Source organism: Microtus ochrogaster, chromosome 1 (genome assembly GCF_000317375.1).
Source record: "Microtus ochrogaster isolate Prairie Vole_2 chromosome 1, MicOch1.0, whole genome shotgun sequence".
NCBI lineage: Eukaryota > Metazoa > Chordata > Mammalia > Rodentia > Cricetidae > Microtus > Microtus ochrogaster.
This window is the reverse complement of record NC_022009.1, coordinates 53,441,774-53,457,512: the sequence shown is the minus strand read 5'-3', so window position 1 is coordinate 53,457,512 and position 15,739 is coordinate 53,441,774. Positions and strand designations below refer to the sequence as shown.

Here is a 15,739-nt window from a genome sequence, read left to right as displayed (position 1 = left end):
TGTGTATGTGTGTGTTTGTGTGTGTATGTATGTGTATGTGTGTATATGATGTGTGTATGTGTGTTTGTGTGTGTATGTATGTATATGTGTGTATATGATGTGTGTATATGTGTATGTGTGTATGTGTGTGTTTGTGTATGTTACTTGTTCTTCAAAATCTAAAAACAGTTCTCAACAGAAAGTTAGTCTGGACTTTGAGTATTAAATGTAGCAATCAGAACTATAACAACATAGCTTCATTTTTAATGATATTAATGGCTAACTGAGACTTTGAAACACCAAGGGCTAGAAAGAAGTTCATTAGGCTTTTACATCCATCTTTGCTTACAAGAACTGATCCTTGACATTGAGATGGTCACCTTAGTTAGCACACAGGAAAGATTTTTTTGCTTGGGCCCTGCATGACAGTGGCCAACTTCTGCTGGCTCCTCCCTAGGCAGCATCTGGATGAAAAGGCACATAAACCGTTTAGATTAACAGAGAAGGCATCTATAGAGAGAAGTCAAAATAGAGAGGACATCCAGGCCTGTGCAGATGCCAGGACAGGGCTGAAGACTAATGAATCAAAACATGAGGCAGACACCACGCTCAGCACCGGAAAGCACGGTATGTGACAGAAACACAGTCGGCAGGAGGCCTGCTCACATGGAAATCTGTGTGATCCTGGGCCAGCTGCATCATTTCACAGGCTGGAGTTTCCTAATTTGTGAAGTGGGAAGTTCCTGGCCTAATTACCTCCTAGGTGGTCAGATCGTATCATGAACTTGAAAACTTTCCCAAGCTCCGGAATACAAAGTCAATCTCAGTGGCTTGCAGTGTTCCTCCATCCATCATGGAAGGATGTGGAGTGGGAGGAGAGGACCACTGGGTTCAATCTGGATGAAGGGGAAAGAGGATGAGCCAGGGAAAGGCTCTCAATGAGCACGTCCAGGATGACAGCTCCTGTACATTCCACCCGAAGACGACCTTACACTCCAGGGTATGGACCGCTATGATGACAGCTGCTGTGTACGGGATTTTTCTCCAAAAGGATGGAAGCTCATTTCCCAGCAGAGTGTCCCAGTAGTTCTTCATTCCATGAGAGGAACAGCACACAAATTCCTTTGCTAGCCCTTCCAGGTATCATACATCATTTATGCATTTAATTCTGACAACCACCATGCAACATAGACATCCTTGGCTCCTGCTTACAATTAGGAGTCAGATTCGAAAAGAAATCCAGTCACACCTGCCAGGCCAATACCATCAATTTAGATGTGATACTGGGAACTCAGCTCAGGAACACAAACAGGAGCTGGGCTCAGGAGAGACCCAAGGATTAAGCTCGGCGAATATGCTGGTCACTCCCATTTGGATCCTTTTTGTTAAAACTGGAACCACTCATGTCTGTGTTTTAGGGGATTGTTTCTATTGAAGGAAACTTTGTAAATTCTGTTTTTATCTTAACAGTTACCATAGGTATTGGTGTTTCCCAGTGTTCATATGTGCTCAGAAGGACCGGTGGATGAGAAGATGTAGTGCTGGCCATGTTAGAGAACTAAGGGAGAAGGAATAGCCCCTCGGAGTGCGAGGCTGCTCCTTCCTAACTCCCTCCTCACCTTTCTCCCTCACGCTAGCCAACCCAAAAGGTCTCAGGATGGATTGAGTGTCATATGCTGTGTTAAGATTTCTTCCCCAAAACAAGACAGGCATATGAAAACTATGAAGTCAAAGAATATATGAAAATGTCATGATGAACTTCATGACTTTGCATGCCAGTCAAAAACTCATTTTAAAAGAGAAAACTGGCTGAGAAGGAAGCTTCATGCATAGAGCATGTAGCTCCTAGCTCCATAGTGAATTCAGTTCAAGTCCAGCCTGGGCGACATACACTGGAAACTTGTTTGAGTCTTCTTTAATTCCTTCTTTACATATTTGTGTGTCAACGAAAAAAACTCTTTTATGACCTGTAGTATGCTTCTTGCTTAATGGAATTAATGTACTTTAGTAACTAAATGTGTTAGTGCATCTCACCATTCTTCTGGCTCATCTTTGTATGAGCTGAGCCCAGATTGAAAGCGCGTTTCTCTGGGTAGCCCTCCATCCAGATGCCCCAGGAGTTTGGGCAGGATTTGAAGGAGCTTGTTTACTTATTGTGGCGTTCAGCCCTGGTTGCTGTACATAAATGCCTGATGAGTTACAGAGGCTTGAGTTTAGCTCACTGCTAGGTGAGTCAGTCTAGGCAAATCCAATAACCATCCATATGTTTAGGCATGTGGACACTGACCTAGCTTTATACAAACACAAATGGGGGAAATCAAGAAGATTGATGTCCCTGACTTAGCCCTTAGGTATCCCATCACCACAGAACTCACACTCTCCATCTAGGTACCTCAGGATAAAGCCTGCCGGTCCTAGCTTCCCTCATAAAATGAGAAAGCATGGTATTGTGGCTTTCTGTCTTGGGACTTCTTGCTCTATTCACCTTTCTTCTGGTCATCACCCTTCCCCAAGAACAAGGCCTTAAAAGAAACCCCTTCTGAGTAGTAACACTTGCATTCTAAAGAGGGACCTGGCACACACACAAACTTCAGGGTATCTGTGTCTAATGCTTAAAATGACTCAAAGAGTGGAAACTTTGGGATGGATGGGTATTAGGGCACATAGTAAACCTCACTGTGGCGGGTTTTAGTAAGAATGACCCAGATAGGCTCCTATATTTGAGTGTTTCGTCACCAGGGAGTGGGACTTTTTGAAAGGTTAGGATAAAGAAGTGTGACTTTGTTGGAGGAAGTGTGTCACTTGGGATGGGCCTGAGGACCAAGACGGAGAACTCTCAGCTACTTTTCCAGTACCATGTCTGCCTGTGTGCCACCATGCTCCCTACCTTGATAATAATGCACCAAGCCTCTGAAACTGCAAGCCAGTCTCCAATTCAATTCTTTCTTTCATAAGAGTTGCCTTGAAGCTGGGCATGGTGGCGCACAACTTTAATCCTAGGCAGAGACAGGCAGATCTCTGTGAGTTCAAGGCCAGCATGGTCTACAAAGCAAGTTCCAGAACAGCGAAGACTATACAGAGAAGCCCTGTCTGCCGATCATGGTGTCTCTTCACAGCATACAACAGTGACTAAGACACACGCCAGGTTGGTTCCCAGCCCCTGTACACTTAGGGCCCATGTCAGCACACTCCTAGTGCCACTCTCTTCCCACCTCACTTGTTAAATCCTGACTTCAGTTTGATCCAGCCTGACTCTTGCTTGCACTTAAAACAAATACACCTGGGCACAGAGACACACATCTGTAACCCCAACGCTCAGGAGACTGAGGTAGGAGGATCCCAAGTTCAAGACAGTCCTGGCCTGTATAGTAATTTCAAGAATACCTTAAGTGACATAAATTATATTGTATCAAATAACAACAAACAGGCATGTTTAACATGCTACCTAAATTCGACAAGACTTCTTGTTACACTTTATATTTAGTTTCTGAATGGCATTATGAATCATAAAAATTTCTTTAAAAAGTGAAAAAACATTTGGTATCTCAAAACTATTGACAACAGTAGTTTTAGTAACAGATACTCTGTAAACTGGTTGTTTTTATATGTCCTGTTTCCTTGTACAAGTAACAGGATTTGGGGTCTAAGGTCAAGGTCGCTAAAGAGATTACAGCTCCCACCCTTCGGGAGGTCACACAGTGGAAAGGGTGACATTCACGAAGAATCCAGACATACTTGGTTTTTTGGTTTGGTTTTTGACACAAGGTGTCTCTCTACTTAGTCCTTGCTGGCCAAGAGCTTGCAATGTAGACCAGCCTGGCCTTGAACTCACAAAGATCTGCTTGTCTCTGCCTCTTGAGTGCTAGGATTAAAGGAGGCACTACCCTGCCAAACCTCCAAGATAGGTCTGTGATGGATCAAAGCAAGCCAGCAGCTGGGTTCCCCATGCCCTTTGGCCTGGTGTTTAAATGTTGCTAGTGAACTGTGTCCAGTTGTAACTGAATTGTTTTTCTATTTTTACATCTAAAATGAAACAGAAAAATAGTAGGAAAACATTTAGCCACATGTTAGATCACAACTCCAAGACCTTGGCCTGTTTGCCAGGTTCTAATGAACACATGTCGAAACAGATCAGAATCTACAACAAACTCCAAGATCACACAGCTCCTCCTTCAGGCTTGGTTGAAGTGTCCTTTGGTCACCGCAGAAAGGGGAAGAAAGTGCAAGTCCATACTTTGCTCTCTAAACAGTTTATCTCTAAGGCAGAGGATTAATCTAAACCCAGCTTCAGTCACCTGTGTAACTACATTGCATGCAAACAAAGAAGGGCCCTGCATCAGACCTCACCACCAGGGACACATTCTCCCTATTGTCAGTGCATTCTCTGCCAAATCGCCCAACAGGCACACCTTGTATCAGAGTGGCTGAAAGGTTTCACGTTCACTGATTGGAATCTTTGATAACTAATCAAAAGAGGAATTTCTGAGATAACTCAAATTCAAAGGTTGTTTTGCCCTACAGAGCACCTGGCAGAGAGCTCCAAAGAGAAGCCATTGTTGAGCCCTCAGCGTCATGAATGCTATCTGCCTTCCCTTTTCTCCCAAGTTCTGCTGATGTCTTATCTTTCAACAGAGTTTTTACTGCCATTGCATATGGTGCTATAGCCATTGAAGAAACACTTGTTTGGACTCCAGAATATTCCAAAGCCAAAGTTGGAGCTGCACATCTGTTTGCTTTGCTGAAAAAGAAACCAACTATGGACAGCTGCAGTCAAGCGGGGGGGGGGGGGGGGGGGGGGGGGGGGGGGGGGGGGGGACTAGTAAGCGCAACTAGAGTTTACACGTTCACTTTCTTAGTATGAGTATTGCTGACATAGAATATTCTAAGATCAGGCGCCAGAAGTTTGTATGGACAAATTTTAGCACTACAAAGGAGAAAGAAGGCCCCTAGAATGGATTCTCTCTCGCTTCTCCTCTTAAAGTATCTATTATGTTAAAAGAAATCGTTAGCTTATATGCCCTATGCCATGGAATGTTCTATGAGAGATTGATTACTAAGTCAAAATATATTTAGAGCAATGGTTTTGGTCTTGCATGAATGTTGGCTAAATTTCAATTTTTTCTCTAATCACATCTGCAAGGTAATAATGCTTTTATGTCAAACATAAGTTTTCATGGGAAATATATTTACATAAGAGGGAAAAAAGCAATTGAATATTTATTAAATTGTACACATAAGTTTAACTGCAAACATTAAGAGACCATGAGTATTGAAAAATAAGCATCAGAGAGCTAAATGCTTTGGAGCTAGATGCATTGCTTTTTTGTGGAGGCAAGGTGGGGGTTTGAGACAGGGTTTCTCAGTGTAGCTTTGGAGCCTGTCCTGGAACTCGCTCTGTAGACCAGGCTGGCCTCAAACTCACAGAGATCTGCCTGCATCTGCCTCCTGAGTGCTGGGACTAAAGAGGTGCACCACACCTACCCAACATTAAGCATATTTTGTGTATATTTGTTTGCTTGTGTTTGAGACAGGATCTCACATCTGTTGCACAAGCTGGCCTCACACTCATTATGTAACTAAAAGTTATCTTTGAGCTTCTGATCCTCCCACACCCACCTGCCAAATACTATGGACACAAAAATGTGACCCAGCACACATAGAACTGGGGACCTAACCCAGGGCTTCTTGAATGCTAAGCAAGTGTTCCTCCACAGAGCCCCCTTCCCAGTCAAACATCCTTTGTGCTTTTCCTCCTAGGTTCAGAATACAACACATGATGATTGCATTGGCGGTTCAATGGTAGAATTCTCGCCTCCCACAACACATGATGATTAACCTGACTAGGGAGAAGGGATTTGTCTGAAAATCCAGCCTTAGTCTATGTCTGCCTTGATAGCAAAAGCCAAACATACTTCAATAAAATTAGAGTGTGTTATTCCATGGTAGAGTATGTGTTTAGCATGTATGAAGCTCTGACCTTGATCTCCAGAAACACACACACACACACATGGGAAGGGGGAGGGAAAAGAAGAGAACAAGAAGGGAAAAGGAGGGGAGGAAAGAGAGAGAAAGGCTTAACATAAACAGCGTAAAAACCGGAGCAAAAATAAATAAAAATAAAACAGTTAATATACTCTACTTATAGTTCTGGAAAGTTTTTAAAGAAGATCATTGGCAGAGAAAAGTGTTAGTTTACATAAAAATCACCAATGACTAAAGAGTTTGAAAAAAACAGAGAAAACTAAACTTTTATCTGAGCATTACTGCCAAATGATGATCAACTAAATATATAGATCAGAGTTCAAAGCATAGCATATATTAACTATAAAACATAGTCAAGTTTTCAAAATAAAAGGTACGCACAGAGTTGATATGGCCTGGCATTTCTGAGTTAAGCAGTAAAGGGTTTTCAAATATACAATAAATGTAATAAAAGAAGAAGTTTAGTTAGAAAAGCTGGTCAACTAGTCAACAGACCTGGCTGTGGCCCAACTGAAGGAACCTATGATTTGGGGGAAGGTAGTCCACCACTGACAGCAGTGAGAACCACACACATAAAACACAGATGCTGTTGAGGTCCAGCCATCGGGTAGCAGCTCTCTGGAGACAATGAGTTTAAAATGGAAATGGTGTGGAAACAAGTACAGTTTATAGGCAGTACTTACTCAGGGCATGGCCATGGGGTGCAACCTTCCAGAGTCCCCTGTAAATATCTCCTCCTTTCATAGGACACCTGCAAAGGGAATTTAGAATTTCGAGAAGTCTCTTTCTTCTATCCATGTGGCCCCCAAGTTCCCATCCTCCATGACCTGTCCCTCATCAGCATTAAGAAAGGGAAGACTGTGGCATTTGGTAGAAGCAGTGGCTGTGGAAAAAGCACTTGTGTCCAACTGCAAAGATTTTATGACCCCATGAAAGGACAAGTGGTAAGGTGGACTTAAATTACCTAAGCTGGGGGATAGTGATAAACCCTTAAATGTGCAGGGAAGTCTAGGTTTACCCAGTAGACAAACACAAAACCTAAAAAACAAACAAACAAAAACAAAACTTCTGCTCTGCTCTTGGCAAAGAAAACATCAGGTCCAGATCAAAACTAGTGGGGAAGACTTTGAAATTAAGTACAAATGACCCACGGTGTCTTGAGCTTTCCTGACAACCATGATTTTTACCTTAGAAGCTGTGGGATTCTTTTGGAATACGGGTGTGAAGGAAAGCCAGGTTTTCTTCATACAGTATCACTGCTCCCTACCCCCTTCTGGCTTAAGACTGATAATGGTTTCCACCCCTTGGCTGATCTCACCGGCCTTGATTCCCCCATCTATCAAGACCTGTTGCAAGGCTAAGGCATTTTCCAATTAATCTCCACTAAGCTGAGAGTCCTGATCTCAAAAAGAAACGATTTCCTCCTCCTTTGAACCCAACGATTACCTTCTTTACCTTGTTTGTGTCTACTGGATCTTGTGTGCCCGTGTTCCAGTCCCTGTTACTGTCTCTTACCACTGTTGCATCTCCCCCACCCTCCTCCCCTTCTCATACACACAAAGCTTATTCCCTCAGAGAGTTATAGTTCAGGCTGTCATGCTAGCCCTATCCTCCTATAATCTGCAGTCTTTCCCCATTATGAATTATCAACAAACATTTGGAAAGCAGAGCAGTACATAAAACTCCCTTGAACTAGGTGGTGTCTGTCTATTTTCAGCTAGCATATACACTCTCCCTGCTTGAAACCATTGGAGTTTCAATGCTAAGCAAAAGCAAGATTTAACACCATGAAAGTCCTTCACTGTCTGGCCCCTACCTCCTTTTCCAAACTTCCTCTCCTCATGCCTCTCACTGAGTACTGAATATCCATCTCCCCAACTTCTGTCTTCTTCCTTACTGCGGTTCCCCTCACCTACTCACTGTATCTCAAGTGCTGCCTGTGTCTCGTCTCAAAGTCACTTCCATGGCCATCCTAAACATCTTCTGCCTCAGTCTATCTCTGTCCAATTACCCTGTCTTCATGTCACCTTCCCTTTCTGAGTTGTTGGGGTAATTAATGGCTGTTGGCTAGAATATATATTATCATGGTCACAGGGAGTTTTGCACTGTATTACTTCCTCAGTGCCCGGAGTCCTGGGCACACAGAAGGCATGTTCATCAAACAGGGGACTGTGGGAGTGTGCCCATCTCTACAGGCGGACTTGCTTATCAACGTGTGCCAACTCTCTTGTTAGACATCAGTAATGGAGTGTTGCTATACCCGAGGGGGAGGTTAATCATTTTATATTTTACTTCAAGACAGAGGACTAGATAAACTCCAATCTCTGAGGTAAATTCTAGAAGTGTATGTTTGGAATCAACCTTTCAATGAGCTGGCAGCTGAGCGCTGCTGGCCAGTGGGTGATTTATGAACCATCCTTTGGCAATGTACACTTCGCAAAATAGCTTGAATTCCTAGGCTTCTAGTTATTATGTGTTTATGTGTGAATACCATGAAGTGTAATATGACACGGCTGCTAGATCTTACCAAACTAGTCTCCAGTCTCTTCCTGCAGCTGCTTGATGGTATTGATGTAAGGGAACTGAACTTGCAGTGGCTGCGTTCCCAGACAGCCGTTGTCTCCCAGGAGCCTGTGCTCTTCAACTGCAGCATTGCTGAGAACATCGCCTATGGTGATAGCAGCTGCATGGTGCCCTTAGAGGAGATCAAAGAAATCGCAGATGCAGCCAACATCCATTCCTTCATAGAAGGCCTCCCCAGGGTAAGAAAACAGATGAAATCCTGAGCCACAAAGCTGCTGAGTTCTGATTTGATGTACAAGGTTAGATGTAAAAAGCAAACCTGACAATTTCATGTATTTTTTTTCCAAGTCTGATAGCCACACATATTAATGTGCTGGGCTTTCACATGTTACATCTTTCTGTGCTGCACTCTGCCTCGGGTGATGGTAGGAACTAAAAGATATGGCGTCTCTCTGAACTTTACTGCGTTTCCTTCAGATAGAGTGTGTGTGTGTTTTATGGAGAGGGCCTGCTTGTTTGTCCCAGCTACCCAGCTAGTTCACACCTGAAATAACCACACAGAAACTGTATTAATTTAAACACTGCTTGGCCATTATCTCTAGCTTCTTATTGGCTAATTCTCACATATTAGTTTAACCCATCTCCATTAATCTCTGTATAGCCACATGGCTGTGGATTACTGGCAAGATTCTAACCGGTGCCCATCTGAGGCAGAGGATCCATGGCTTCTCCTGACTCTGCTTTCTTCCTCCTAGCATTCAGTTCTGTTTTCTCTGCCTACCAATGTTCTATTCTATCAACTAGGCCAAGGAAGTTTCTTTATTCATTAACCAATGAAAGCAACACACATAAAGAAGAAACTCCTTCACCGAGTGTGTGTGTGTGTGTGTGTGTGTGTGTGTGTGTGTGTTTCAAGACAGCATTTTTCTGTGTAGCCCTGGTTGTGCTGGATCAGGCTGGCCTCAAACCCACAGAGATCTGCCTGCATCTGCCTCCCAGACACTGGAATTAAAGGTGCGCACCACTATCAGAAGCTTTTTTTTTTTAAAGCAGGATCTCACTATGTGGTTCTAGCTGACCTGAATCTAACTATGTAGATCAGACTGGCCTGTAACTCACAAAGATCCACCTGCCTCTGCCTCAAAAGTGCAGAAATTAAAGGTATGTGGCACCTCTCCTGGCCAAGAATAGATTTTCTAAAGCAAACAAACTATCTCAACATCTGTCTAAATATAAGACCTCAGTATCAATGTAAAACTCTGAAAGACAAGCTAGTTTTTCTGTAAATCCTCACTATGACAAAGCTCCACATACAGCAGGCACTGCACTCTTCCCAGACAGCTAGATTCTAGCGATCTTATTCCTTCAGGAACTAGTTAGCCAGTTTAATGGTTGCCACCCTATCAGTTTCTGAGGACTTATTTTACCTTTCTTTCAAATGTATGTACTCACCTGTCTGCCATGTCCTCATAGCTCAAATTCTGTACTTCCTTTCCTCGTCCCTACACAAACAGCTGGGAATTAATGTTATTACTCAACACGCAGCTACTCAGCCTGACTCTTTGCAAAGCGCTGAGCTTGTGGAAGATGACTGACAACCAGAGCGCAGTCCTACACATACAGAAATCACTGATGCTCACAAAGAACCCTCTGTGCTGTGAGCCCATGGATATGATCTGAGCAAAGGGATGGCGACAGAGACGACTGATGTGGCCCCCAGTGTGGGGACTCACACTTGGAATCCCAGAACTCACCAAGACAGTGTACATCAAAAAGGTCATAAGTAAGAATGGATCTAGATAAGGGGTTGGACTAGGGAAAAGAAGATGCACAAGTGTAGCATTTAAGAGTGTGTGGCGGTGTGATGGAACACTTAAATAGCAAGTCTGGTTCCTTCAGCTTCTGTAAATACCCTGAAGAAAGCTTTAAGGTAGAAAGGATTTATTGGCTCTCAGTTCCAGGTTACAGCCCACCACCTTGGGGAAGTCAAGGCCGCAGGAATCTGAACAGTGAAGAGCAGAGAACATAGAATGCGTCCAAGGTGCTCAACTCCCTCTGTCTACTCACATAACAGACTCCTAGGGAGGCTGCCACCCACAGTGGGTTTGTCTTCCCACCTCAGTTAAAATAGCCAAGATAACCCAAAGACACACCCACAAGCCACCCTGATCTAAACAATCCCTCACTGGGACTCCTTTCCCACGTGTTGTCTAGATTAGTGGGTAATCAAGACTAACCGTCCAGCAAGCAAAGGAATTTTACCCTTAATAGTTGCTAAGACTTCCCGAAGGCTTGTGCACAGGAATGATTAGATCTGGATATTTACTCATTCAGTGGCAATGTAAGTGATGACATGGAGTGACGGAGACAGGGAGTTAGGAGAACCTCCAGTTCCAGGGAATCTGATGCACTCTTCTGACCTTCAAGGACACTGCACAGTGTGGTTTACAGACACACAGGCAGGCACAACACCATAAACATTAATTAATTAATTAACTAAAATTAAAGAGACAGCGAAGCTGTAGAAAGCTAGTCTTCTGCTTTCTACAGCAGGAATTCATAGAGCATTATGGGTATGGGTGTGGTCCTGTATATGATAATCCTAGCATTGGGAGGCAGAGGGAGGGGCACTAAAGAGCAGTCTCAACTACACAACAAGTTTAAGACTGACTTCCTCGAGGCCCTGGCTCAAAAAGGGAAAAAGCAGAAGAACGAGAACGGCCCCTGGTGAGGACAGATGTTCGTGTTGAAGCAGTGGTAGGAACACTGTGGAGACACTGAGAGGGGCAGAAAGTGATCCTGAGCATCCGGTGTGGGAGGGACACAAATGCCAGCCTCTCTGACTTGCAGAAGACACAAACCCAGGAAGGGCTGCATCCTGCCATCTGTGGACATGTTCGTAGAGGATTAGCGTGAAGAAGGAAACCTCATGCTTTGCCTGGTAGTTTTAAATATTTTGAATTTTTTTCCTCTTGTGCTTTAATTCTGAGGTTTCCGTTGTCGGAACTTGAGCTGGAGCTCACTTGGAAATCTGCTTGCCTAGGATGCGATGTCCTGGGTTCAATCGCCAGTACCACATAAACAGAGAATGTTTGCAAGGCTTCTAATCCCAATACTCAAGAGGTGATAAAGGAGGGTCAGAAGATCAGGACAATCATTGGCTACATGGAGACTTCAAGGCCAGCCTGCTTGTGTGAGACTCTATCTCAATAATGAAAATGAAAGAAAGGAAAGGAAGAGAGGAGAGACTAGAAAGAAAGTCAGAAAGTTCCTTTAGAGAAGTCTAACAGCAAAGGTTTGTTCCTGGGGATCAGGTCAGGGGTGCCGAAAGAACCTAGAATAGATTTCAGCTGTTGTTGAGACTCCCCTTTTCAAGAGTAGAGAAATCTGAACTGCTTAGATGTCTGTCTCCCACAGTTGCTAAAGTGCTTTCTTTGTTAATGGCATGTTCCTGAGACAGAAATACAACACTCAAGTTGGACTGAGGGAGTGCAGCTCTCTGGGGGCCAGAAACAAAGACTGGCTATTGCAAGGGCTCTTCTCCGAAAGCCAAAAATTTTACTTCAGCCCTTGACATTGAGAGCGAGAAGGTACCACCTTCTTTTGTCTTTTCATGTCAAATGGGAGTGGGCAGTATCATGAAGACCAAGGTCAGTTTGGGTAAATGAAGTCCCAGAGATGGCAGAGAGAGGGTTGAAGCCAGGCAACCAGGTTCTGAAGAGGCTTTCTCCTCTGAATCTCTCTCCTATCAAAATGAGTTTAAATCGGAATGTCCAGTCAAGAAAATTCAAGGAAGATGTCCTCTTTCAGTTACTTCTTCTCAATTGGTACGAAACCAACTAGTCTGTGTCTGAAGCAAGAAACTGCTCTAGGGAGACCATTCTGCTTATTCTACTGTTCCACATTTTCTGTGGTGAGAACAAAAGGAGGTGGTAAAGAGACACAGGTATGGAAATCCTGCCATTGAGCTTTGGACCATCTCCTTACCTATATAACCATTCCAATTACACCTGCGGTCATAATGCTCTTCGAACCCAGTCCTCTTCTGAGTGCTTTTTCTCCATGTAATTGGGTGGCTTATAGTTCAGAGGGTCCAGTCCATCGTTATAGTGGGCCATGGCAGCATACAGGCAGACATGGTGCTGAAGAAGGAGCTGAGTTTTACATCTTGATAAGCAGACAACTGGAAGTGGTCTGTCTTTTTGGGTGTGGCTTGAGCATGCATGAGACCTCAAAGTCCACCTTCAATGATAGCACACCTACTCCAACAAGGCCACACTTCCTAACGGTGCTGCTAGGCTTTCTGAGCCTCCTTATTTCCCAGGGAAAGGTGAGTGTGCTATCTGCCCATGCCTGCAGCCCCACAATGCAGGACAATCAGATGCAATAGGGAGTGGAGTTAAAGCAGGAACTCAGTCTATTACTGTGAGTGTCTGTTTATAAAGGTTAAGGGACACTCTGTGACATAAGGGTGCCTCCAGCCCATGAGAGGCAGCCATACCCTCTTCTGGCTAGAGTAGCGTCTACCTAGTTTTTGCTGTCTCATCCTCACTCAAACTCAAGCCAGGCTTTTCTTGGCCCTACAGGCCTCAGAGTATAGGCCCTGAACTTGAGCCAGGCTTTTTTCTGTCTCATGGGCCTCCGAGGTACAGGCCCTACATAGCGCCACTGCCTTAGGAGCCCATTTTCTTTCAAAACACCACATTTTGACATTTCCTCTAAGAATAAGCAAGTGCAACAAAAAAATATCATTAGATTACCTTAATGGCTGAGCTTAGGCATACTTATGAACATCTGCTCCAAACTGGCAGTCACTTGGTCCTTTCCTTTTCCAGGTGGTTCAGCATGCCCTTGAAAAAGTCCGGAGAGGGAGGACCTGCCTAGTGGTGACTCACAGACTCTCCACAGTACAAAATACAGATCTGATCATAGTTCTACAAAATGGAAAAATCAAAGAGCAGGGAACGCATGAGGAGCTCCTGAGAGACAGAGACACATACTTTGGATTAGTAGCTGCACAGTGTATGCACAGAAGTTACCAGCCTTGCATGCATTATGATCTTTATGATCAAATTACTAAGTAAAGAGTACTTAGTAATACTTGGTCTGCTCTGGTCTCTCACTGCAAATGTCTATACCTAGAATCCTGACACTCGAGTACATGCCTGTTCTATTCAAGTGTCTTTCCTTCAGATTTTGAAAAGCAAATCAGGGAGGTCGGAGAGATGGCTCAGTGGTTTAGAGCACTGGCTGTTCTTTTGGAGGAAGTTGATGCTGGGGGTGGATTCCCAGCCTTCACATGATGGCTCACAAGCACCACCACTTCAGTTCCAGAGTAGCCACTCGACTTCTGGCCTCTGTGGGTACCAGACATGTGTGTGAGGCACATCAACATGTGCAGACAAAACACTATATACATAAAATAAAATTTAAAATTAGAAAAAAGACAGACTGAGTTTACAAAGTTGACCTGGAAAAGGTGCCTCTATCTCTCATTTCATAAAAATATCCTAACACATTTTCTTGTAAACAGTTTTATGCAGAATATGAGCATTTCTGTGGCAAAGTTTTGTGATGAAATTGGGGAGAACATCATCTAGTTGAAAGAGTTTAGCTGAAAGATAGGTTGCAGCTGGTTAGTCCTGGGGGACTGCTGCATCTTTCCTCGGGAAGTCTGAGCTTTGTAGCATGTCAGCATACTATTTGTGTCTCCCTTTGCCCTGGCCTGTAACAGCCCCTCAGTGGGCAGGGGTGGGGAGTTCGAGAGCTGTACAGGAAAGATGGCTCAAGCTGTCCCTGGTAATACAGACTTCATACAGTCCTTCCTAAAGATTCCCTTCCAAACTTTGGGTGTTGGCTTACTGAAGTGTGAATACTTACTTAAAATAAAAGGTACTTCTACTATGGGTGAGAAATTAAAATGCTTTTCTGTATTGTTATCAAACAGCTTATTTAAATCTATATGTACTTAATAATATGTAGCATATGATTTATAAATTCTATATAAATGGCAATATCAGTTAACTGAGTCATGTTTTCCACTTAAATACATAAGGACATCTTTACTTCCTCTCTTTCTAAAGGTTTTTAGGACATATTAGTTATATGTAGTAATGGATTTCCTCACGACATTTTCTTACCTGGATGCACTTTGGTCCCATCCACTCCCTGATGCCCTTTTTATCCATCCTATCTGCTGATCCCCTTGCTCTTTTGAAGGAACTCCTTCCCACTTTCATGTCCTTTTGTGTGTTACACCATGGGTGTAATAAGGGTTGTCTGTAGGAACGTGGGGTGAAGGGGTTCCTTACAAGAGTATAGGCAATTTACCTACTGACAAAAATGTCACATGCATGCACAAGTATACACACACATGCACATGAACGCATACACACACATACACATATACTCAGCAGCCACTATAAACCCTCAGAGAGCAGGAATAACTACTGAGACCCTCTCTCTGCAGTGACAGGATGTTGATGGCACAATTTTGTGCAACTCTCGTGCAGATAGTCAAAGCTCCTGTTGGTTCAAATGTGCCAGGGCCATAAGAACTGGGGGGAATTTAAAACTGGGCTAAGGAACTGTGGTGGTTTGAGTGTAATCGGCCCCCATAATGTTATGGGGAGTGGAACTATTAGGAGGTGTGGCTTGGCTGGGCTGAGTAGGGCCTTGTTGAAGGAAGTGTGACAGAAACTGTGGAGGCGGGCTGTGCAGTTTCCTCTGCTCAGTGTCTCAGTCAACTTCCTGTTGCCTGCAAGTTACAGGACTCTCAGCTACTGCTCCAGCACCAGGTCAGCCTGCTCGCAGCCATGCTCCTATCAGGACAGTAATGGACTGAGCCTCTGAAACTGCAAGTGAGCCACCCCAATTAAATATTTTCTTTCTAAGAATTGCCATGAGTTACACTCCCCAAACCTAGGGGAAGTGCTGTGTGCGCTGCGTCCGCTGTTTCAAGACCTTTGGCGTCTATAAGACGGTGAGTCCGAGTTCTCAGTAGTCCCCATTGTCTGCTATGTTCAGCGAGTCCGGTTTTATCCCAGGCTTTTTCAGACCCAGGCCAGCTGGCCTTGGTGAATATCGATAGAACATCCCCATTGTCTCAGAGTGTGGGTGTACCCCTCGCGGTCCTGAGTTCCTTGCTCGTGCTCCCTCTCCTTCTGCTCCTGTTTTGGACCTTGAGATTTCTGTCCGGTGCTCCAATGTGGGTCTCTGTCTGGTTTTTGATCCTACAGCATTTACTGGCTTTGTG

General features: G+C 44.0%; 2 protein-coding genes across 2 annotated transcripts in view; one reads left to right on the top strand and one right to left on the bottom strand.

Annotated features, from left to right (window-relative positions):
- The window catches only part of LOC101982620 (glutathione S-transferase P-like), a 4,261-nt gene extending 3,187 nt beyond the window's left edge, over positions 1-1,074 (bottom strand). Inside the window, exon 1 of the mRNA XM_013346963.2 lies at positions 949-1,074. Coding sequence (XP_013202417.1) covers positions 949-1,074 — 126 coding nt within the window. The remainder of the gene's footprint in view (positions 1-948) is intronic.
- Abcb5 (ATP binding cassette subfamily B member 5) overlaps positions 1-13,568 on the top strand; it is an 87,078-nt gene extending 73,510 nt beyond the window's left edge. Inside the window, 7 exon segments of the mRNA XM_013347025.1 lie at positions 4,612-4,766; positions 6,706-6,905; positions 8,517-8,723; positions 11,945-11,966; positions 11,969-12,040; positions 12,043-12,074; positions 13,320-13,568. Of these exon segments, the coding sequence (XP_013202479.1) occupies positions 4,612-4,766; positions 6,706-6,905; positions 8,517-8,723; positions 11,945-11,966; positions 11,969-12,040; positions 12,043-12,074; positions 13,320-13,568 (937 nt within the window).
- The last annotated feature ends 2,171 nt before the right edge of the window (positions 13,569-15,739 follow it).